The 26,114-nt window shown below is 43.9% G+C and overlaps 1 protein-coding gene across 1 annotated transcript; it reads left to right on the top strand.

Moving 5' to 3' along the window:
* Nucleotides 1-886: 886 nt before the first annotated feature.
* Nucleotides 887-21,566, top strand: LOC147610261 (osmosensing histidine protein kinase SLN1-like). The gene is made up of 9 exons (XM_086786435.1): nucleotides 887-3,340; nucleotides 3,907-4,926; nucleotides 5,054-5,170; nucleotides 5,316-5,437; nucleotides 15,781-16,006; nucleotides 16,291-16,399; nucleotides 16,487-17,045; nucleotides 17,126-17,795; nucleotides 20,837-21,566. The coding sequence occupies exons 1-9, from the start codon at nucleotides 2,978-2,980 to the stop codon at nucleotides 21,047-21,049; spliced, it is 3,399 nt and encodes a 1,132-aa protein (XP_086642561.1). The 5' UTR covers nucleotides 887-2,977; the 3' UTR covers nucleotides 21,050-21,566.
* Nucleotides 21,567-26,114: the final 4,548 nt, after the last annotated feature.

Genomic DNA, 26,114 nt, shown 5'->3' with positions numbered 1-26,114 from the left:
TTTGGTCTTGTTGAAGTAGTATGTGTTCTACAGGTAGTTTCTTTTGTGTTGACTCTTGTACATGTTCTACATTTGGAGCTCTTTTGGGTCTTGGGTGTAGGTACATGTTTCGATTTTGAGTTTTTGTCTCAAAGGGGATTATTTGTGTCATGCATTTGGAGTTGTTGGCTCTTGTTGTTAGTTTTTGTTTCACCAAGTTGGGTGATGTTGTGGACTTGTAAGGGTTTTACTTTACAAGGTTTTGTCTTAGCATGGGTCGTATCTGTCTCGTTGGTGTTTTGTATTCAAGTTTTTGTCCAATGTTGAATGCGACTTACTGTCATGAGTCATGTCTCATACATAGTAGTGATGGTACATCTTTGGCCTCATATTTAGGTTTTCCTCACTTTGTCCTAGAATCCAAATTTCAATTTACTGACGATGTTTCATTTATTACAATATGGTTACTGATGAATGCATAAATACACAAACTTTAGGTAGTTAGGGCAAGCGAAAGCATAATTGTGAGCGCTAGCTATCCACCCCACCCCTCCTCCTCTCCTGCAGCACACGCGCACATGTACTCTTTCTTTCTTTCAAGACACAAGCACACATGGCCTTTTGTGGGAAGAAAAGAAGAGGTCAAGAGGCCAACTTTTTGTTTTGTTTTTGGTTGGGGTGTTGCTTGAAAATGTATGTATGGGTCATAGTTGCTTGGAGTGACTCCAAGGTACTTATTTACCTTACTATTTTTTTTTTCTTCACTCACCATCGGAGTAAGGGCCAAGATAAGGGTGTGTAAGTTGTCCTCACTTTTACCTTGAGGACTTACCATGGAAATGGGAGTGTAAGTTGTCTTCACTATCCCCAAGGTGAATAAGGGTGCATGGCACTCTTCCTTTCTTTTGTTCTCATATGATTTTTTAACCCCTTGAATCTTCCATAATCTAGGTTAGCTAAGGGTACCCTCTCTCTCTCTTCCCCTTGTGTGTTAGAATGTAGGGCTCTCTCTCTCTCTCTCCCCCCCTCTCTCTCTAGCTAGCTTTGCTTCAATGATCAATCATTTGTTTCAGGTGTTAACCCTTGCCCCACTCCCTAGGCACACACACATACACACACACACACACATAGGGGGTGGCGGTACTCTGCCAAGCCTGCATTGCATTGCAATGCGTTCCTCAATTGCTGCCTCTCCCAAGAAGAAAGGCTTCGTTTGCATGGATCACCACGACCACCACCATCATCAATGATCATCACACAAAACTCAAACTAGCCTAGCAAGACTCCAGGCTGCCTGGCTAGCTTAGGCACAGAGTTTTTTCCAGGAGCTCTCTCTGTCTCTTTCTCTCTCTGTCTCTTTCCAGCTCTCTGAACATATGCTCCCCCCTCTCTACCTCTTCGAGCATGTGCCCTTCTTGGGCACCTTCTTTCTCTAGCTCTCTGAGCAAATATCCTTCTTGGGCACCTTCTCTCTTCAGCTCTGTGAGCGAAATGCCCTTCTTGGGCACACATTCTCTCTCTAGCTGTCTGACTGAATGCCCTTCTCGGGCACAAATTCTCTCTCTAGCTCTCTGAGCAGATGCCCTTCTTGAGCACCTTCTAGCAATTGTGTATCTTTGGCACCTTCTCTCTCTGAAGGGTTGCCCTTCTAGTGCACCTTCTCTCTCTAAAGCACCAAGCAATTGCAGGTCTTGGCCATCCTCTCTCTCTCTCTCTCTCTCCCTCTTATCTCTCTCTTTCTCTTTCTGTACTTTTGCTACAGAATGGGCTGGGCACCTTCTCAGGTGGGGGTGAGGGTGGGTTCCAAAGAATGTAAAGCATGCGAAACCAACAGGTAGGGGCACATGCGCAGAATCTCCTGTGTGGGCTTTCACTCCTTTTTTTCCTCTGCAGGTCCTAGTCTCTGGCCCTCCTCTCCTCTTTCCAAAATGGAGTTCCTTTTGCTCTTTAGTGAGTGAGCTTTTGCTCTTTAGTGTGTGTGTGTGTGTGTGTGAGAGCGCGCGCGCGCGAGAGACCGGGAGAAAGCCCAATGTGTGTGCAGTGTCTCTCTCCTGCCTGCAACCGCACCTTCTATCTTCATCTCTCGCAGCTTTCCTCTCGTCTTGTGTGAGCTTTTAGGCTTGCCGCATTCTGAAAATCTCTACATCTGAAGCAAGCTTTTTTAGAAAGCACCTCCAATTAGCAACAAGTACTCGCAGTTGGGTTACTACTCCTACAGCTTGCACTAATCACATCTAACAGCAGTTCCTAATCTCAACTCGAGTCTGATTACACCTTTGCCTCTGGGTGCTTTGCACAGGAAAAGTGAGCAACGTGATAGGCTTTCTCATTCAGACATTCTCGGTTGAAAATTTGGATTTGCAGGCGTAATTGGGCTATAATTCTAGCCGCTAAACCCTAACTGGGTTTTCAAATTTGGCCAGATAACCACAAAACCTTATCAGATTTTCTTAACGGGGCAGCTATAAACCTTAACCAGGCCCCTCAAATTTGGGCAGATTATCACAAACATTTTTCAAAATTGGGCAGTTATAAATCCTAATTGGGCCCTCAAAACTGCGCAGCTAACCTCAGTTTGTGAGGTCTTCTTTGATTTTCTAAGACAGGTACGCTTTTCAGGAGCTTTTTTTCTTTGCACCCATTTCAAAGAGAAGGTTGCCTTGCAGAGGGGGCTTCTCTCTGTACTCTCAAGCTTTACAAGGGAAGGTGTAATGGGTTAATTGCTCCAAAATCTCACATGGAAGAGATGGCTCAGGAAGGGCACTTGGAATTTTGCAGTTTTTGGATTTTCAGGTAAACTTATTTTTCTGGGCACTCAGAAAAAGGCACTACAGAATGAAAGAGCCTACACTGGCCAGAGGGGACCGAATTTACATGAAAAATCATGCTCTGCAAGCCTAGAATTGGAAGCTGTGCACTACAGGAAGTGTGGTGACGGGGGTATTTTGTTGGCTTGAAAAACCTGGACTTTTCATGGTTTACCAAGAGAACCAAAAACATGAAGGATCTCAGATGGGGGTCACCCAAGTGGTTCTTCCTCAACTTCATGATTGCATCTGTGTATTGGGGATCCGGGCAGTTGTCTGATACACTGTCAATACTGAGCTCCCAGGAGGCCTCTCCCATCTGGGCTCCATCTGGGATCATGGTAGCTGCAGTGTTGATATTTGGGTACAAAGTGTTCCCAGGCATACTCTCTGGTACCATTGCAATCAATGTGTGGTATTTTCGGAAGCACAAACTGCGGTGTTACTTCCCGGCGTCCATTGGCTTCGGCTTGTTTTCGTTGGTGGAGTCAGTTTCCTGTGCTTGGTTGCTCAAGCATCCTCTCTGCTACAAGAATGGCTGCTTTCATTGGCAGGTATCTTCGAAAATTTTCAAATTTTTTTGGGCAATTCATTGTGTGTGCGTGTGTTTTTAATTTCAAGGTTTTAGGGATCAATCTAGACAGAATCAATCTAAGTACCCTCTTATTCTAGAAAACCCTCAAGAATATACATGAGCTCTTATATAACTCTTCCTTAAAAAATACTTAGGTTTGTTGCACAACAGTACCTACCTGTCAGCTGGGGCCTTACTTGCCTCCTGCCAGAGATGGACGGGCAAACTTGCCCACCTGTCCAACTCCCCGCCTGGTTTCATTGATGTTTTGTTTTTTTGTGTTGGGGGGGGGGATGATGTCGTGGACAGCCTTGTTTGTGGAATTGTTGGAGTTCTTCAAAGAAATCATTTTCACTCTTTTTAGCAGCGCCTTTATGAATCCTATACTCTTCATAACATCCATTATTGAAAAACCCCACTGGAATCATCATACAATAGTGTATGACGCACGAGCTAGCCGAAAACTTTCTGCTGTTATTACACTCCCCAGACATAATTGTGAATTCGGTAAATATCAACCTGAATTTGGGTGTTGTCTCTCTGCAGGTTGCAAGGGCCGGTACTCTTACTGTTGACACATTTCATGATGCATTATGGCTGTTTATCGTAGCTCCAATTACCACCTTCATTGCTGGGACTGGCAATGCACTTGTGCTCTCATTGTCGAGGCTTTCCACATGGAATCACTTCATGGAAATCTGGCCGACATGGGTCCTTGGTGATTTGTCAGCTATCCTTTGCTACACGCCATGTATTCTTCATGTTTGGAACCTTTTCCAGGAAGACTTCAACACTTTCTGCTGGGGCAGAAGCAAGCAAATGAAAGCTTGTTTGGCAGCTCAAAGAAGCCAGCTTGTTAACTCAAGGAGATCGCAAGCATGCTGCCATGTCAAACCACCCGCATTTATGCCATCAAACACCCTAGCAGGTGATTGCAACAAGCTTAAGGTACAATCTGATGAGCAAAGGAGTACAGTAGACATCAAGGTTGCAATATCAGAGGAGGGCTGTTCCAATGAGAATTCCTTAACTAAAGATCATGTCTCACTGCATATTGTGTCGCTGAACAAGCTAATGGGAAGCTGCTGCCACAAGTGCAAATTGCAAAGGCATAGGGCAAATGCTCGGACAGAGATCTCTGATACCAGAGGTGCCCGGTGTCATGACAGTGATAGAAATGGACGGGTTCAACCCTGGAATTTGAATCTTGAAGGGGATCCGGTTTTGCTTGCGGCTGCCAACGCAACCAATAAGCGCTGTGTTTGGGAAGCCCCTGATTTCTCCATCCAGAACTTTCTCATGAGGCTGGCCGAGTGTGTGGTTTTGTTTGTGCTCCTAATCGGCTTGTCCTTGTTCATCTTCTTCAATCTTGGGGCCCCGACAAACACATTTGTGCAGCACTTGTCTTACCTTGTGTTTCCTGTGGTCATTTGGGCATCCTTTCGTTTCAACCGTGTTGGTTTACCTCTGGCTGTGGTGGTGGTGGCTGTAATAGCAAGTACGGGCACCGCTAAACACCACGGACCCCTCTATCACAGCGACAGCAGTGACAGCTCATTGCTACAGGTAGAGGTTTCCTTCTTCTTTTTTGGAACACCTTTTCAAGGTCAAGAGAGAATTCGGTGGGAAAAAAATGACCGAGTTTTGAGTTTGGAGAAGTTATCTGATAGATATTGGTGTTACTTTTTGGTAGGTGCAAATGTTTGTTAGTGTGTTGGCAATGGTGGCAATCACACTGGCGGCAATAGTGCATGATAGGAAGCAAATGGAAGGAGAGTTAAATCAAATGAATTTTACTCTGGAATCTCAGGTACTTATGAAAATCTATCTTTTGCATGTAATGACATGCATGTTTTTGTTGTCTATGTGATTTTGTTGTAATCATATGTGATCTTTGAGCTTTTGTCTCTAGCATGCTTGTGCTAAGGACACATGTCATGTTTATTGCTCTACAGGTTCGAGAGCGCACAAAGGAACTCGAGAAGGCAAATCTTGAGCTGCAAGCCTCACAAGCTGCAGCAGAAGAGGCCAGCAAAGCCAAGTCAGAGTTTCTTGCCAACATGAGCCATGAAATCAGGTGATTGGTACTTAAAAAAACCTTGAACTGGGTTAAGAGGCGGTGCCAGTCCATGGGCATGTATAGCCTGCTGGTGAGGGGTTTCACCTCCCAGGCTAGAAACTAGGCCTTAATGCTGTGATACACTATAACTAGAAAGTATACATCTCCAAAAAAAAGAAAGAAATGCAGTGCCTAGTAGGGTTTCAAGCCAAACATGGTCCCACAAATCGATCTCGGGAGGATTGCTTTGTGATACACTACCAGCTTGGCAGCTTAGGACATTCGATTTTCTTGTGGCTGAGAATGTATCCCATCAGTCATACGCTACCATGAACACGTGTAGCAGATGAAGACAAAATCCAAGGTAAAGTAACCAGAACAATGATCTCCTCTATTCTTCAATACAAGAAAGAGGAAGAAGCACCAGACGAGAGCAATAGGCAAGAGAAACCAACAGGCTTTTTTCACGTGACAAAACATACTGGACAGGCATTTCACATGAGGCTTTTTAACTAACAGAAGTATCTGTTAACCTGTTTGAAACTTCTGCTGAAATGTGTTTCGTACCAGCTATTTCTGAAACGCCTGGAAACTATCATCTGAAGTCTGTCCCACACCCTGCTTTGGTCCATGGAAATACTTAGCGTGTGTAAAATATGAATCTTCAAGTGTTTTGGTATCTGGATAAAACCATCTGCACTCATTGGGACGGCGAATGGGGCAGGGTGTGGGTAATTGGGGTGGCAAATGGGTGAATGGGGCAGAGACTGGGCGATTGGGGTGAAAGGGGGGAGCACTCAGGAACATGTTACAAACTGCAGGCAACACACATCCACAGCCTCAGCGGACAGCAACCAGCAGACTGCCTTATCTCATGTGGAGAGTGTAGAACACTTGCACCTATGTGCTAGGATTTTCCAGAGATAGAAAGAAGAGTGCGGTTGAATTACACATCCAGCACACACAAGTGTCCTAAACTACTGCTTTGTATTATGTACAAGAAGCTGAAATTCAAGTACAAGATGTGGCTGAGAATGAAGATGTCAAATCACAGCCCTGTGACCTACTATGCACTCTTGGCTAGCGCTTCGCCTACAGTGAAATGCTGTGTAAAGTACAACGCTGAGGAAAGCAAATGACTATTGACGATTTGGCGACCCATGTATATATATGCACCAATGCTCCTAGTCGGCCAGTAGTAGCTGTTGGCCAACTTTACCCGATTGCCATGTCATCAGTGCCACATCATCACTGCCACGTGCAGCGGCACGCCACTTGCGTTGTCCGACTCTACTTGACGGCTGCTATCTGATGTTTGGCTCTGCCTTGCGTACTCGTAGGTGTGCCACATTCTCCCCTACTTGCATTGGAGCTGTCCTCAGCTGCACGGTGTCGATATAATGTGCCCTTCCATAATAGGAAAAGATCCAAGCAAAGCTCATCCAAGAGACCCAAGATCCCGAACTCTGCGAGACCACTTTGTGTCCACTGCGAAGGCTCACATTTCGTCCTTGCCGGGTCAGCACGAAGAAACCTGCGGGCGGATGACCAACTTCGACTTGATCAAGCACTCTCCGTCTATCCAACCATCCATGAAAAAACTGTGCAAACCTCCGAGTATCCTCCGGTAGCCCACGAGAAGAACACTCTAGAGAATGGTTGAGCAAAACTCTGCTATCCAAACTCTAGCCACTAATGCATCGGATCATATGGAGCACAAGAACTGCTTGCACTGTCTCCAATGCACCTTGAGGGAAGAAAGCAGAACTAAGAACCATACTCCTCCGAAATGTGGCATCAAATTCGTATCCATCTTAGTACTGCTCACAGCAGCTGTATGTCTAAACCACTCATGTCCTATGGAACATACTCCAAGTAATACATCCGCTGATACACGGAAGTCAATACCCTGGTTGTTGTCGGTATAGTCTCCAAGAAATCTGTGTATTGTGAAGATACACCAAATGGTCTATCCTCCCATGATGAAGACAAATCTGATGACATGTCCTTTTGTGGTGCCTTCATGACATCAGACATTGAAGATACTCCACCCAATGCAAATGGTAGGTTGAAAGAGTCCTATTGAACGACCCGAGATACTGAAGTGACCGCCATTGAAGCCAAAGATTCTCCACTAAGTGCTAATGGCAACTGTGAAGACCCTCCCCAGAGACCTAGCTAAAAACTTCCTTTGTTCGTACTTGTGGCTTGATGCAATGAAGCACCCTTGGTGTGTGCTCAACCCGAGAAATGAAATAGCCAAGATGTGCACACATGCATCTTCTTCACGCTCATCCTCCGGTTCTGAAGATGCCTCCTTGGATTGCTCCTTCGGTTTTGAAGAAGCCTCCTCCTCGGATTGCTCATCCAAGGTCTTCGGACAATCCTTTGCGATGTGCTCGGTGGAGTCACAATAAAAGCACTGTCGAGTAGGCATCTTGGTGTGACGCTCTTCAAGGGTGAGACGAGTCACCATGGCTCTCCCACATGCCTTGTCCTTACCATCCTTGGCCTTGGATTGACTACCCTCGTCTTTGCCTTTGTGCTGCCTGTTTTGTTGAGTCCCAGACTTGGAACTTTCTCGTGTCTGGAGGATTGTAGCAAGATGAGCTACATCTGAAAGATCACATGGCCAATGTGCATGAACGTCAGCGCGCAAAGACGGTTTCAACCCATCCACAAATCGCTCAACTTGTTCTGACCCTCAGACAGTCCTTGGGGACATTAGCAAAAGCTTCTAGAAACGAGCGAGATAGTCGGTTATTGGTTTGCCATGTTCATGCATAAAACGCTTCCATTGTTTCTGCAATTCATACTCGTAATCCACGGGAATAAACTGCTTCAAGTCCGCCTTGTGGTAGTCATCCTAGCAAGTCATAGAGTGGTTCCTAAGGTGGTCTTCCCACCACAAGAGAGCGGCATCGGTCAAAGCCGTACGCACCAAATGGAGCTGAAAAATATCTGAACCTCTTGTTGTTGCCAACGTGGGTCGAGTTGGTTACGACTTCCCCGTCCATCTTCTTGACTTCGCCATCCATCTTCTTGTTGAACTTGGGAGGTTTCAGAACCTTCATTAATTGAACTCGTTCCTCAGGAGGCATGGAGGAAGAACTCGGCAAACTGGTAGTCCCCTAACGTCGAGCTTGTGAAGGCGAGTGGGAATTGTTGGTGGAGAGGGACTCTGTGAAGGAGACTGTTGGTGATGCGAACGGCGTCTCTCCCGCCGACTACGTGCAGGTGTAGAATGATGACTGCCGGACTTGGAGTGAAGCTCATCCAATGCATCCTTGCCTGCATTGAAAGGAGTGGAAAATCCTCCTTTAGAAAGTTTTTCCACTTCTTCCTTAGAATCGTCCAACACTTGCTTTGAAGCACGGGCCCTTGTAGATTGCAGATTCAGAACACTAGGTGCTCGAGGTGCCGACTCCATCCTATTGAGACGGGCAGATATAGCCTCCATTTTAGTTGCTTGCGCATCCATGGATGCCTTCATGCCGAGAAGCAAATCAATGAGTTGTGAATCCATGACAAATATCTAGTGATCAAGGACCGGGTGAGGGATTGCAGCCTTGCGCGATTGTTGAACCTTAATCTAGAATAAGCTATATTAATAGATTAGGTGGAATATCCGATTTGGCACGTGTAAGTTCATGGGAAAGCCTTGACAGTTGTGAAACCGAATAATATCTGATGAATGTCATAGGAAAGGGTAGTTAGGAGTTAGATTAGGATATATATATATATATCCAGGCGGTGCCTGATGTTCAGGGTACTCACGTTTTCGCTTATGTTCTGTTCAGTTTGTCTTTCTTATTAATGCAAGAAGATGGAGATTGTCAATTTCAAGTTCAAGAGTTTCCTATTCTGTAAATTCGGGTTGTATTGTGTTCATGATGCATTTGTGTTCTGCATGTCAGATCTTTCTTGATTTACTTTTTTCTCTGTAATGAAATAATGATGTTTTGTCTGAAGTTATTCAATATTGGTGTGTTCTTGATGACGAAGTGGTGTATATTGTTGGTCTATTCATTGTTGTGATAAGTTTACCTGATTATCAGAGTAGCATGGCAGTTTTAGTTTTGTTGTGCAAGTACATGGCATTATACACCCATGTACACATTGGTGATCCTGTGGGTTTCGATTGCCTAGGAAGGTTATGTGGCAATAGATTTAGGTGTGTTTAGGAGTGATGGTAGGAGTTACTGTTTGTTGCATGTTTATGTTTCATGAGTGCATTGTGAATGTCTGGTCAGGAGGATCGAAAGAAGGCAACGGTGTACTATACACGGTCGCAAGCTAGGCAGTTAGAGGACCAGTTTGCAAGATCCGACATCAGTGTAGATCCATTTAATTATGAATGTAATTTAGGAGAGCAATCTGGAGAGGGACATCAGCAGACTGTCCCAGACAATGTGGGAAATTACATGAGGATGTGGATGCAAGTGGTTCTGCAGGAGGCAAATTTGAAGCAACTCGGCCTAGATTTGACCTGAAGTTGCAAGATCAGGTAAATAATCCACAATTAATTGCAAGAGGCACCTAAATCAATGGGTAGGAACATTAGCCTTGACATCTTTACAACCTCCACCCAAGAGACGGTTACAGTTTGACCCTTTTAACAAATCTAAGCCAAGATCAAAGAAGCAAACCCAGGTTCAGGCAAAGATGGCTGCTCAACAACCAGTACCACCCAACCCAAAGGTCCGATTAGCAAAATTTTCAGGGAAGCCCAAAGAGGACCTGATTGCCATGTGGCTCAATTTGAGACCCAATGGCTAGCTAGTGGATTTGAAGGGATATATGGGGATCTGGTGAAGAAGCAACAGTTTGCTGCCACCTTAGAAGGCTTTGCAACAATGAATTGGTTTAGCCAGTATGGGTTGAATCATTTTAATGATTATGATGCATTAAGAACTAGATTCTTGAGTCGATTTAGGAGGGAAAAGACCCCTAATGACATTTTAAGGAAGATCAAGGCTATGGAGCAGAAGGATATGTTGGTGGAGGATTATGCCCAGAAATTTAGAGGGTTAGGTTAGGCTTACACGTCATGATAGGCCTTCAGATAAAATGTTGTCCAGCTACTTTGTGAAGGGATTAAGGGAAAGTTTAAGAGGTGCAATTGCAAATGTAGATATTGCAGCGGGTTTTTTTAAGAAATCGTGATAACAGCTACCAGAGTTGAGAAAAGGTTGGGAGTTGGCAAATCAAAGAAGAAGAAAAAGAAAAGTGAGGACTCAGATTCAGATGGGGAATCAGATGGTGAATCAGAGGAAGATGATTTGGACTCTGAAGTGGAGAATAGTGATGATGACTCTGCCAACATGAATCCGCATGTCCCCCCACATGTGTGATCTCATATAGACACTCTACATCCACTGCTTATGGTTGGAGCACTCTTGTGTCTCTGAAAGATCTCTCAGCTGTCGTGCGAATATCGTTCGAGTCTAGAAGGTCTTTGACATCTCACACTGTGAAAATCTTACAATGTAGCTATGTAGTAGCTGAATTATGTAGTGAAGTAAAATTCCCCAGCTAAAAGAAACAGAGGACTCATCATCTCAGATACAGGCTCTCTATCCAGCCAACATGAATCCGTGTGTCTCCCACTTGTGTGATCTCATACAGACACTCTACATCCACTGCTTATGGTTGGAGAACTCTTGTGTCTCTGAAGGATCTCTCAGATGTGTAGCTGTTGTGCAAAAATTGTTTGAGTCTAGTTGGCCTTGGACGTCTCACACTGTAACTGGACTGAAAGGCATGGTGGTCAAGGTTTCTCTAGCGCTGCCTGTCTGGTGAGGTCTTTTGACTCCTGGGGCCTTTGTGGTTTCTGTTGGGTGTATCTATCCAGGACAGGCTGAAAGAAACCAGTGATAGTGGTTGTGAAGTGTTTGGGGCCTGGGTCTGATCTTCCCTATATATGCCAGTGCAATGGTATGGTTTGCCCTCTTAGCCCGACCATGACTTTGCCGCAACTGATGTGTCACAGTCTGCCACCCTTTCTACACTGGTGCAGTTTAGGCAGTGTTAGTCCTGACAAGCCCATGACTCTGTTAATGTAGCTGACCAGCTCCATGACTCATTAGGTGCAGCCTGACAGCCCTGCAAGTCTACTCGACCCACAAAAGGGAGGCAAATTGTGCCTATAAATAGACCACTTGTCCCTCCTTGTGGATGATATCTCAACCATCCCACAGATATTGAAGACTAGCAGCAATCAGTTTTCAGCAATTGGAGATCTTAGCCCTAGGGTGCACCGTGCAAGATCTACAAGATACAAGTGTCAAGACCCAGACATCAGCCAGTCGCCTGCCCCAGCATAGATCCAGCTTGGGTGAGCAAGTCTATACTGTCCTATCGCCTGGAAGTCAGCCAACACGAAGTCAATACTCATTGGTAACATCATTGCAATCCAATAATACAAAGCAAATACACTGAAAGGTGGATCAAGCAGATTTTACAGCCTGCAGTGGCTTATAATGATCCAGATGGCATACTGATTATTTTGCGGTGCATGCTCAATGGGGAGCTCTATGAGTATGGCTCTTTATATTCCCCTACAGTTTCAGCCCGCCAAACTCTTTTGTGGCATTTTATGAGTCGGTATCCTTGGTTGTCCAATGCTCTTATTTTTTTAATAACTCTTCTCCTTGGGACAATACTCAAGATCATTCTCATATGATTGCTTCTAAGAAAGTGGCCTGGAGAAATGTTGTGGTTGATCTTGGATTGAGAGATTTATGGACAGCCACTTCTCCTGATAAGAGAGGTTTTACTTTTCACCACAATGCGCATTTAGATTATCGTGCAAGATTGGATCGTTGGCACCTCTTGCATGCAGATTATGTTGACACTTTCCGTGTTGTAAATGGATTGATAACTCTTTGAACCTTTCTGATCATGCGCTGGTTTGGTTGGGTTTGTACTTTGATATGTCTTTTGATGAGGCTTCTTTACCCACTAAACGGCTTCTATTGGTGAACAATTCCTCCCTCGCATGCACTGTTTCACGATATGACTGTTGATGTCATTGCTGCGTATAATGTATGAGAACATGGACATTGCATGGTATCATGTTGTTGCCTGTATGTAAACGGTTATCATCGAATATGGCAAATGGTACTTGGGGGAACAAAGACAACACATATATCAGCTGAAGGATATGCTGCAGTTTTTGGAGGAGACCAGTTATACTCGCATGCTATTCGAGCAAGAGGAGGATCATATTGTCTATGCAAAGCATGCATTGGCTCTCAATGACCATCGGAAATTGCAGAAATGGTAAGATAGATCATGCCAAAAACCCTTTTGTATAAGGGTTACTCATCTCAAGCTTTTTTCAAAAGCTTGCATGTTTTGAGACAAAAAACAATGTATATCTAGAGTGATGAAAGAGGATGGCAATCGGACACATGACATGCACCAACTAGAGCATGAATGTGTTATGCATTTTCAACATGTTTTTGCAACACCTCCCTAGATGACTCCTGATATTCGTAGGGCTCAACAGGAGATTTTGTCTCATGCTTCCAACATTGTAGATACGGATGAGGCGGTTGATTTGGAGCCCATGTTTTCAGCTATGGAACTAAACAGGGTAGTAAAGGCACTTGGTAAATGGAAGACTCCAAGATGGGATGGATTGATTGTGGAGGTCTTTTTACAGTTTTGGCCTATGCTTGAAGAGTCACTTTTGCTTATGATCAATGAGGCTTGGAATTCGGGCTCCTGCCTTTTGCTTGGCAGGAGGGACTGGTAAGACTGGTGCCAAAAAAGGATTTGTGTCAAAAACTTTCTAATTGGCACCCTATTACCTTGAGGTGAATGATTTATAAATTGATCTCTAAGATGATCTCTATCGCCTCGAAAAGATCTTGAATAGGGGTCTGCATCCAACACAATATGGTTTTGTGCCTCGTAGACAAATATCAGATAACATTGCTAATGTCTATTTTGGCATAGAGTATGCAAAATATACCAAGCAGGGATCTTATTGTTGCAGGTTGATATTGCTAAGGCTTTTGATATAGTTTAATGGGACTGCATTGCAGAAGTCATGGCAAAGTTAGGTTTTGGTCCAAATATGCAGAACATAATTTATTCGTTGTATCAAGATAGCACTGCCAGATGCATTTTGGAAAAAGGCTTATCCTCTCTATGGGTTCTGGGTAGATCTGTTCGAGAAGGCTACCCTCTCTCTAGCTAGCTAGGTTGCATATCATGATTGTATACACCATGCATATAGCTTTGCATTCTCCTAGTCGTAGAGCTCCATCCCCGTGCACACCCAGATTCAGCTTTTTTTTTATTCAATACTTTTTCATTTTGTTGGGATGACAGAGGATACCCCATACAGGTACTCCGATTTGTCTCATAGGCCGAGTTCGGTCTTTTGGAAGACGTTAATAAAATCTTTCTTTCTTTCTTTCTTTCTTTCTATGCTATTGCTACTCATCCCTTCTTGACATATATGGATAAGCTCACTGAGGCTGGCAGATTACATGGGCTTTGTCTGCCTGATGGTTGGCGCTTGATTGCTCAGGCATATGCTAATGACTCTTTCTTCTTTCCTGAGAATACGCAATTGGATTTGCTATGTCTCATTGCATATGTTCGGAATGGCAGCAGGTCTTTTTAAAAATCGAAAGTGTTGTCTCTTAGCGAAGTTGACTCGCATTGCGTTCTATGGCATGAGCAAATCATATCGCCTACACAACATGCCAGACATTTGGGAAATCCTGTGGGATGGAATATTTCAATTCGTGATGCTACAGATTGGGTGCTGCAGAAACTTATGATTAAGTTGGAATATTGGAAACTCTCTACTTGGCCACTTCATGTCAAATTGAGAACAGTTCAATTGATTTTGGTGGCTTATAGTTAGTTTTTTCTCCCTCTTCTGGCATGGTCTAAAAACCAAATCTCTTGTTTATGACAAAAAGCATTAAGATCTTTTGGCCAAATTCTCATTATAAGACGGCCTTAAGTATGAGTTCATATGCTCACCAAAAGTTCATGGAGGGCTTAACATTTTAAATATCCATTATCATGTTCTAGCCACTCTTTTCTTGTGCAAGAACACCCCTGGATGCTTATGATTGCAGCTCTCTGCTCTAATGTGAACATAGATGTCTCTCGTCTCCTTGCAGACGAGACGCTTATTTTGCAATATATTCAGTGATCGGGTAGACCTCCTGAGACTGGCAATACCTTGAGACAAGAAAGTTTCTTTTGGAGCCATGCATTCCCTACTCCTTTGGCCCTTTGTTCCCCATGGCAAGCTTACTTTCTTTCTACAATATGCATTCGAGTTTGCCAAGATGTTGTTGATGTTGAAGGAAATGTTCCGTCATTTCCTCGAGCTCAAAGCCGTGGGTATGCATCCTCACTAAGACAACTCGGTGGTGGAAACTAAACCTAAAGAAAATCTGGCATAGAAAATTGCCACTCAAATCTAGATTATTTTTATGGTGATGCTTGTTGGGAGTTCTCCTAGTTGGAGAATATCTTGAAAAAAGACACATAGCTGCTGCAAACTGCCCTCTTGTCGTTGCATAAAGGAAACAGTGATGCATCTTCTTTGGTCTTGTCCAAAGACCAAAAGTTTCCTTTGGCGAATTTCACTCTTAAAACTCAGATTCCCAAGGTATTCTTTCTCTAGAATTTTTTTTTTGGCTTTTGGTGCACGGCCCTTTCTAATCTGGACTAGATATTGGGCTTTATAGCATGCAAGAAATCAGTTGGTTTTTCATTCCGTAAGGATTGCATGCTATCACTACTTTCAAATGGCCAGTTGGCTTTGTTTTTTCACTGTTTTTAACTTGTATCATCCTAGGAATTTTTCCCTTGCCTTGAGGGCTTCCTTTTGCGTATAGTAAAGAAAATAGTTCTTTTATACAAAACCCAAAAAAAAAAACTGAAGACTGAAAACTGAGACATTACTCATTAAGCCTCCTGATGGCAGATGTGGCTATGGTGAGGGCATGTCATGAATCTCATAGATCTATCTCTGTGTGGCCTGCCTCTATCAGGTACATCACCCGTACCAGTGGCCCAAACCCCTCTGGGAAGAGGCAGTGAAATCTCCACCGCAGCTCATAATACACTGGGCATCTGAACATATACTGGGCCTCGTCCTTTACTTTCCCTATGGTTCACACTCTGCATATCCACCCCTCTTGGGATGTCCTCGGCTCTCTGAGAGAGAGAGAGAGAGAGAGAGAGAGAGAGAGAGAGAGAGAGAGAATCAACTTAGGTATTTACTTGTTTTCTTTGGTATTACAATAGAAGACCTGAGAGGTTAAATTGCTTAAGTTTATTTTCTGGGATTTTTATTTTGGTTTGTGTGTGCCTTACAGAACTCCAATTCACGGCATTATTGGGATGGCATCTTTGGCACTGGATACAGATCTTACAGATGAACAAAGGGAGCACCTTGAAACCGTTTCACAGTCTGCTGATTGCCTCCTTCACATTGTGAATGCAATACTGGATCTAGCAAAGATAGAAGCAGGGCGTTTGGAGCTGGAGCATATGCCATTCAGTCTTTGTGGGACCATTGAGTCAACCATGAAGATGCTTCAAGTACATCCCATCCCGAATTATTGTAACATGTGCGAGTGTCTTTGCTAAATCAAATAACAAATATAGCTATGATCCCATCTATGTGGCCATGTGCAGGCATGCACACTCATGTGCATGTATAAACACACACACACACACACACACACACACACACACACACACGCGCGCGCGCGCGCGCGCGCGCACATGCACGCACGCACATGCATGGTGTGTGTTGGGGGGAGAGAGAGAGAGAGAGAGAGAGAGAGAGAGTCATTTATATGCTAAATGGATTATTACGGCAGGTTAGAGCAAAGCAAAAGCATCTAGAGTTGTCATGGGATGTAGCTCCTGATGTGCCTAATGTTCTGATTGGGGATGCTGGGCGGCTGCAACAATGCATACTTAACCTAGGTAAGGCAAAAGTATGTAAGTTTGATAACTAAAACATTTATTTCACAAACTTTAACCTGACTGTTTTTCCTTCCTTTCCTTCTGTAGTTGGAAATGCAATCAAATTTACCCACGAAGGCTTAGTGTCTCTCTCAGCAGAATTGTACACAGAAGAGGTTTTCGAAGACATGGGTGTAAAGGGGATTAAAAGCTCTTTATCCCTTCATAGAGATAGACACGACAAGAGGCCCCAGAAAGGGACTGTCATGTCTACAAGTGGATCCTCAAAGTACTTCATTAAGACTATAGGAAAAGGTGACGGTGTAAATCCGGCTGTTTTACTCCATGATGGTGGACATTATGTTTCGGGAAACATTACAAAGGTACCTCATGGAGGCAGAAGTAGCGGGGCGTCCTCATTTGAAGTGGAAAGGGATTCGTTGGCGTTCCGGATATCGACGTCCAATGATATGCCAAAAAGTGTCCGGACACATCAGCATGATGTGAAAGCAGTCGAGAAAGTAGCCGTGCTGTTTGCAGTTTCTGACACGGGGATAGGCATAAGCAAGGACAACCAGAAGGAAATTTTCAAGGCATTTTCCCAAGCAGATAGTTCTACGACAAGACTCTATGGAGGGACTGGTTTGGGACTTAGCATTGTGGAAAGGTATATTGTACTTTGTGATTGTGCGCATTCATTTGCATGCCATAGTGTGGGAAAACAAACACGCTTTTTTTTGGTATCAGGTTATTAGGGATGATGGGCGGCCGCATCTGGCTGGAAAGCGAGCTAGGAAAAGGGAGCACTTTCTACTTTGTAGCTTGCTTCGAGAAAGGGAATCTAAACTCATTGTGTGATCCCAAGGTGTTGGGAAAATCCCCACAAAATGTAGATAATAGGTTTAAGGAAGTCTTTCTTAATCATTCTGTCATGACCCGGGTGGCATCCTTTAATAGCCAAAAATGTGATAGTGAGGTTTCCAATGATGCAAATGTTAAATCGGTTGATGGTCAGTGTTGTCCAAGTAGCAATGGGGTAGAGAACAATGAAGACAGGATGGCAACAAAACGGCCAATATCCGGTGATTGTAATAGAGAAAATGATGCTTTGAGCATGAAGGTCAATGCATCTCAAGTCGGAGCTTTGCAGGAGGTTGGTGAAGACTCAAGGAGAGGTGAGCCAGTCAAGAGCTCTGCTACTGTGTCATCAGAAGGCAGAGAGACGGCCTCTCAGTGTCTTCTATTTAAGGGCATGAAGGTTCTTCTGGCAGAAGATAATCTGGTCAATCAGAAGGTAGCATGCCAACAACTCAAGAAGTTTGGAACCGAAGTGGACGTTGTGAGTGACGGACAACAATGTCTAAATGCCCTTCAAAAGGGCCGGGACGATTATGATCTCATCCTCATGGATGTACAGGTATATGCCTCTACTTCTGATTTCTTTTCTTTTTTTATTTTTATTTTTTGTTTTGATTGTCAGAAAAAATTACAGGGATTCAATTGCATATATTTAGAGCAAGCATGTGGCCATGAGGCAGGTCTTCTCCAAGACAGTTTGCATACAGAATATGTATGGGTGTGCCAGTGGCACAACCCTACTCATGATGGCTAAATAAGGCTTTGCATGAATGGTATGCTTTTGTGTGATTCTGTTTGATATCTTTTTTTAAAACCTCCCGACTGGCCTTAGTAGGCCCAAAATCATCCTCTAGTTATCGTTTTTCACCGCCTATAGGCACCCGCCCGTAGGTGCTTTTTTATTCGATCTAAGCACTGGCTTTGAGGACCGATTTGCAGAGCAAGCATCTTCCACACCTGGCAGCTTCTGTCCCACCCTCATTCAGGTTCCCACCACTTGCCAAGAGGGGAGAGAGAGACAGCCCATGGCCTGAAACCGTCATTTCCGCCTCCCTCAGGACACTTGATTGGCGCTCAATCTCACCTCTCTTGGGGCGGGCTCTATGGGGGGCCAGCTCAGACTCTGGGCACCTGGCTGAGTTACCATCAACTCTTGGAGCCGACATAGCAGGATTGCTTGGGTACCCTGAGAGGAGCCTCCAATATGATCTGTGACATCGACTCTGCCATTCCATCGGATTGGCTTCTTCCTCCCGAGGATCCCCCCCGATATCCCGTGGATGGCCTCTCTCACCTGCACCGGAGTTCCCCTTGTGGTTTTTGTTTTTTCACATGGCAGACAGGGCAGATCGGCGACGACCTTCCCTCCCCCCTCAGCAGGTCCACGTGGTGGGCCGCAAGGGGAGGAAGTGGGAGAGCCAGAGAAAGGAGGAGATCTTCCGGGGTTGGAAGCTGCACTAGAGTCTCTGCCAGAAATCCTTGATGAAAGTAGTCGGGACTCCCTGTGCCTGCCAATCTGCTGCACTGCCGGGTTGCTAGCTGTGGTCTCGAGGAGGATCCAACGGCCGAGCTGGGCAGAGTAATCAAAGAATGGGATGTCCTCCTCGGGATCTTGAATCAATGGGTCTCTCCACTACCATTGTCCCACTGTATGCGGACCAACGGACCACTCTCCCAAAGCCATAAGTGCCACAGTGCGACACCTCTGATCACACGTCTTTACAGTCGACACCCAGGCTTTCCTTTTTGACAAAATTTCCCAGCCTGCATTTCGCTGGACGTTTGCAGAAAGGTCAAGCAAGGTGAGGCCAGCAAGATTTGGATCTCATACCATGAGGATGGGTTTAGTTTTGCCTTAATTAGCAGCCCCACCATCCAGGTGCAAATTGGGAAAACCCACTGGTCAGCAGTGGCATTTGGCAAAAGCTTACGGATGCCTGCTTTCTTGACATTTCCCTTTCCACGGACATGTCTGAATCCCCCCAAGGCATCTCCCAACATCCTATTAGAAAGCATCAAAAAGAAAAGGACACTAGCACATCCCAACATCCCAAGGGATGGGTTCCAGCCTGGGCTCAGGGAGGCCTGGGCTTGATAGATCCTGTGACCCAGAGCAGGGCCCTTTTGGACAAGCTGATGGTGCGTAGACTGCAGCCCGGGGAGGAGCCCTGGAAGGATTTCCCAAATCAGCCGCATTTCCTCACGCCTTCCTACCTAAGGAGAGCCAGAGACATTGCCTGTGGAACTGCCCCAAGGCACAACAGGTATGGCATCCTCCGCCTATTCACCTCTGATCCGAGCACCACTAACACCGTCACATGGGGGGCTGTAGCTTGGGTTGCAGAGGCAGGTGTGGCCTTGCTTTTGAGTCTCACTCACATGCGCATCTCTATGACAAGCTCTAATACTGCCTTGGAATCTAGAGTCACGCACTAGCTCATGATGGAGATCATCAGCAGGATAGCAGCTTGGCACATCTCACAAGCCTGATGGAGCGAGGCCATCAAGGGCTTGATTACCAACACAACCCCCCCCCAACGCCCCCCCCCCCTCCCAAACCCACAGCGGAGCTCATCCGTTCCATTTGGGTGGCCTCATACACACCCTCCAGGGCCATTTTTAGTGCTTGACCAGTGATTCGGAGTGCATGCAACAGTGGCATGAGGCTTTCTTCCGTGCCTAGACCCCTGGGACCCTTCCTATCCAGGGAGAATGGTGGAGCTGCTACAGGCCCCAGTGTGGCTTTTCCATCTGCCTCCAGTTGTAGCCTCCCTCCGATAGAGCAGCCATCCGAGGGGGAGCCCCGACTTCCTTATCTCATATGTATATTTGGACTGCTTTTTAGCAGGGTTGTATTCAGCCGTATGGCTGGTTTTTCTTTATAACTAATAGAAGGATATTTCTTTGGAAAAAATAAAACATCAAAAGGGAGGGCAGGGAGAGGCTTCCTGCGTGTTGACCTTGGTTTTTCTTATCTTTTTGCATTTATGCCCTTGATGTCATGTATATCCTTCCTGCCTGTTGACCTTAGTTTTTCTTATCTTTTTGCATTTATGCCCTTGATGTCATGCATCTCCGGAGCTCTGACAGAAACTCAGTACACAGACCTTTGTATGGATGTATGCTCTTATGTGTGTGTGTGTGTGTGCGCGCGCGCGCGCACGTGTGGGGGGTGTGTGTGTGGGAGAGGCGTCTTGCCTATTGACCTCGGTTTTTCTTATATTTTTGTATTTATGCCCTTGATGTCATGTATCTCCGGAGCTCTGATAGAAACTCAGTACAAAGACCTTTGTATGAATGTATGCTCTTATGTGTGTGTGTGTGCGCGCGCGCGCACACGCGCGTGGGGTGTGTGTGTGTGTGTGGGAGCATATATTGATACCAAGTTCTACACCCACTATTGGATGACGTTAGTGGGGATCTTGTAGTATCTAGTACATACTATGCATGATGGAGTTGATGGTATTGTCTTGTGGATGACTACCATGAGGTTATAAATTGCACTTTCTTATAAGGTGAATTTGGGCATGTTCTTGGATTCATCTAGGTATATATATATATATGTATCCTTTATATGCTTATGGTTTGAGACTTGAACAGATGCCTGTTTTGGACGGACTCCAAGCAACAAAAATAATCCGAGCAGATGAGCAGGAATTTGGGTTTTCACGCAAGCCAATCATTGGCCTCACTGCTCATGCCATACAAGGTTACAAAGACAAGTGCCTGGAAGCTGGGATGGATGCGTATGCTTGCAAGCCTTTTCAAGCAAAGCAGCTAATTGAAGTCATTCAAACAGTAATGCAGCACTAGAAAGCAAAGCTTCACACGGCACCAAACACAAAGGCAACATAGGAGATACTAACCAATTAAAGGAAGTGATTGAGATGACAACAAACACAAGGGAATATAGACATCTTCTGCACAAAACAAGCAAAACAAGCACAAATGTATGATGTGTTCGCCAATGCATGTGTACAGATACCTCATGTGATGTCCCATAGTGCCTTTCTCTTTAGTGGAGAGAGTTCAACTTGCCACTCCGCACGTCTCAATGGTAAATGTAAGAGAATGCCACAGCATTTGAAGCCAGATGCTCCTACATTTTCATCTTAACCCAAAGTTCTAGTTCTAATGTTCGAAGTAGCATCAGCAATTGGAGAGTTTTCTCTTCCCCGATATGTTAAACAAGACCATCAATTTACACTCTAATGTACATTGTGGTGCTTTTGGCCTTGAGATGGCCAAGTCTTTGAATACCTCATTGATACTCATCATTGTACACAACATAGTAAAGCATGGCCTTGAAATGATGATTTCTTTAACAAAATGGTAGCATTCAGAATTATTGACGAACAATGAAACTTATTATGGATCTCCAACAGCAATACCGGAGCATCAGCTGGGGATACCAATGTCAGTTTAGTAATTCATCCATTGATCACCTGGGGTTACAGCCATATAGTTGTTACACAATGGATAAATTACCTGGGGTTACAGCTATATACGCGTCTGTGTGTGCATGTACACATGCGTGCGGGATGGCCATATCAGTTTTTTTGTCACTCCTTTATCAGAATTTTGTGTTAACTACACACATACATGTTCAAACACACACTCAGGATCAGTACTACTTTCTTGTCATCTACTGTCAACCTTGTCTATTGTGTTTATGTTAACATTTGCTACATGAATCAACACTAAAACATTGCCATTCAAGTGGTATATAGTTTCCTTTTACAAGCAATATCAACACCTTAATTTTTACAGTTGTCTTGGAATATGTGAAAATATCAGTAGCACATGCATTGCCCTTGCAAAGGCATCCATATGGTTATGCGCGCGCACGCGCGCGCACACACACACACATATCTAGTGCGTGCACATGCACACACACAAAATAAACTCCCTCTTCAGTGGGAGCATACGAGGCTTGGTTGTGTGGTTGATAATTCTAGCGTTCTGTTGTTATCATGTGAAAGTTGATGATAACAGCAACTTTAAAAATTTAGGTGATTTGGATTGCTGAAAAGTTAGAAGAGTTAATTTTGATGCCATGCCCTAGAAACAACAAGAAGAAGTAGAATAAATGACGAGAGAATTCACTAGGCGATTTTACCTTTTTAATGATAGCTATGAAGTAGTAGTAGCAAATTGTTCATACAATGTGCTTCTTGGCCTCATAGGCTATATATATTGATGAATGTATCATGAATTCTCTATCTTGTGTACTTTTTTGCTATAATAGCCCACTTTGCCTTCCATAAGCCTTGTGAAAACTATCCCAACCTTGTGGGGGCTCTGGGGTAATGCTTGCATCTATGTGGAGACCCTTGGAGTGTGAACGTGGCCTAGCCCAACCTCTTCCACCTCAATCACATTTTGATACACAGCAAGGTATCCCCGCGCCTTGGATCCTCATAAGTCTACCCACCATTTGTAAATTCATTGCATGACTAATACAACTCGGCAAGTTTCATTCTCAATCATCTGGTGCACTGTTTTTCTCGGTGTTTCTTCGCGAGTTTGACATTTTGATGTTTCTGACGGCTCCATGACATGTTGGAAGGTTTGAGGCATAACACTTGGTATTAGAGCAACTCTCTCAGCTAGAACCGAGTGGGGGAGGTCGATCCGGAGAAAAGAGAATGCCGAAGGGACAGTCATCAAAAGGTAAAACGGCCCACGGTGAGGCCAGTAGCACGAGAACAAGTACCCTATGCATGATCTAGTTCTTCTTCTTTGTCGGATAATCCCTAACAAAATGACCTTACAACACTTCTAACACTTAATGACATGCTGTTTGGGTTCATTGTTGTTAGTCAGACTTGGTTTGTCAAGTTTCTTAACATTTTCATCTTTCTTTGATCTATTTTTACTTCTTCTCTACAAACATTGCAAGATTTTCTTCTCCAAGTCTTCCCATGACTCTCATTCTTTGTATAAGCTGTGGAAATTTATCCATATCTAAAATTTAAAAGAGAGAACAATTAAAAATAGTAAGAGCAAAAAAATTTATGCCACTAACTTGGCATTATTTAATGCAATAACCTTAGTCCCTCCTACGCCACAATCCTCGCCATCGGCTCTGCTCAACGGCGGCGACCACCTCCATCTCCTCCTCCTCCTCCTCCTCCTCCTCATCCTCGCCGCCATCGGCTTGGCCGTCCCTTATCAGTCTACTCCTCCTCCTCGTCTTCGCCATCTTCTGCACGACCACCCCCCCTCGTCCTTGCCATCTACTTGGCCGCCCCCTCGCTTTCCTTGCCATCATGGCCAAACCCCCTCCGTCTCCTCCTCCTCCTCCTCTCCACGGCCAAGCCCCTTCCGTCTCCTCCTGCTCCTCCTCGCCATCTATTCCACGACCACCCCCTCTCTCTTCTTTCCCAAGCAGGGAGTAACACTCCACGGAGTGATGAAAATTCATCTTCCTCAACGCAACATATTTGAGTTTCTGGTAGCTATATAACCCCAGAAGACCTTTCTGCATGCGCCTATAAGTGTCCACATGTAGATGCTAAATTCAAACCTTATTTAATTCATCTATCCAATACGTTTTCATTGCTTAATGAATATATATCGAAACCCAAAAAATAATTTGGGTACATATTAAGAGACTAACGAGGAGAAATTTTCCATGAAAATTTGCAACCCCTCTAATGCTCTAATGCTGTTTTTCTCAAGAAAAACAGAATTTGTATATAAGGTTTTTGTTGATGCCTTAAGTCTTGTTTTAAAAGTGTTGAGTTTAAGGCCACCCATATAGGCCTTTGTTTAAGGTTTTACAAGGCTTGTAACTAAGGCTTTTATTAAGCCTTTTACTTTAAAAGGCTTTTAGGCTTTTTCTATATATATATATATATATATATATATATATATATATAACAAGTAGTGGAAATGACAAAGTTGCCCCGCTAGTCTAAAAAAGGTGAACAACGCTTTCCACCATGAAGAATGAAGAAGGCATTGGTTTTTAAGGCAAACCCTTCTTGCCTATACTCTGATACCACTCTTAGGATCTTTAATACAAGTAAACTCAAATTAAATATTAGCAAGAATGCATACAATAAATAAGCATGGAGATTAGCTCTCAAAACCATATACAAGGTAGGAAGCACTCATCAAAACAAAGGCAAAAGCATTGGATGCAATCTCTCTCTCCTTCCCACCTCCTTCTCTCCCCCCTCCCCCCCCAAAAAAAACATGACTGGCCCTCTTCTCAACGTGGGTATTTTTAAATGTGTTTCCAAAATAGGCCCTTCAGCCAATAATAGAGTACACATTTGTATTTGGACCTTTTCATATATAAATAACCATTGTCCTCAAACCTCCTAAGGTTTATGCAAACTTAAAGCTAAAATAATTCAACTTGTGTAGATACGCAATATATAAATAACCATTGTCCTCAAACCTTCTAAGGTTTGTGCAAACTTATAGCTAGAATAATTCTACTTGTGTAGATATGCACATTACAATAATGTCGGGCTATGCAAATAGCATATCAATTAAATATTCTAATGTCATTTTTTATGGTCACAAAATATCATATTTGATATTTAGATCTCACTCTTCACACCACCGCTCAATCTATCATACATGCGACACCTCAATCGGCACCCTCACATTGTGTGACACCTCTATTGATACCCTCAATCAATGCCAATGAGATTAAGAGAAATAGCACAACATAAAAAAAATACAATATCAAATAATCAAAACGTCAGCATAAAAAACACATGGGAATCCACCCACTCATGAAAATCTATCCACCACTAATCATCATTTAGCAGGTATCAAAATAATATGCATGCCCATTTGGGACAGTTCACACGGGCGTCCCCATTAAGAACTAAAAATATAATGTCCCCCCAATAAACTCATGGATGGACAATTCATAACAAGGAACTTTATCTTAATGTCTCACATTAGATGATTCCAATAATTTGGATTAAAATTTAAGATTTATTTGGATCATTTTTTGAGAAATTAGTTATATGTTGGTGCTAGGGAGGATCAAACTCGATTTTGGGTGGACTACCATTCCGATTAGAATCTATGCTCCTTGTTTGTTTTTGTTTCTTCTAATGCTTTTGTGAAGCATTAGATGAACTTTAGAAATGACCAAAATCTTCTCTTTTTGTTGTTATTGAGAACTAATATATTAAGTGGCTCTAGTATTTTGAACTTCCCCCTCAACCTTTCAAATTGTTGAAAACTTGTCCTTGATTTAACTACTGTGATAGTTATTTTGATTTAATGTCTTACAATGTTAATGTTTTACTAGTCAAAAGTGTGCAAACCCCACTGTTATGCCTTGAACCTTCCAAACATGTCACGGAGCCGTTAGAAATGTCAAAACATCAAACTCGCCACCCAAGAAATACTAAAAACGGTGCACGAGATGATTGATAATGGAACTTATCAGCTTGTATTAATCATGCGACGAATTTACAAATGGTGGGTGGACTTATGAGGTTCCGAGCATGGGGATACCTTGCTAACTAGTCCTGTGTATCAAAATGTGATTGAGGTGGAAGAGATCATGCTAGGTCACGTTACTACCACACTCCAAGGGTCTCCCACATAGATGCATTATCCTTGGTATGGGCTAGAGCCCCCATGGGGGTGGGATAGTTTTCCCAAGGCTAAGCCACGTCCCACATTCAACCCCCTTCAAAAAAGAGATTGAAGTCCTTTTCAAGCTATTTCCTCATGCTACAAAAGGGTCATCCATGTTGTAAAATTGGTTGACTAGGGGGCGAGGTATCTCGAGCATCTTTTCTTCGGATAGCCAACTATAGTCTGCTGTCATAAGCTGACCCTTCCATTTTACAAAAAAAATGGGTTGGTGCTTGTGGGTAAATCGAAACTTCAAAAT

Source organism: Cibotium barometz, chromosome 49 (genome assembly GCF_041138505.1).
Source record: "Cibotium barometz isolate CiBa-2024 chromosome 49, ASM4113850v1, whole genome shotgun sequence".
Taxonomy (NCBI): Eukaryota; Viridiplantae; Streptophyta; class Polypodiopsida; order Cyatheales; family Cibotiaceae; genus Cibotium; species Cibotium barometz.
This window is presented reverse-complemented; position numbering and strand designations above follow the sequence as displayed.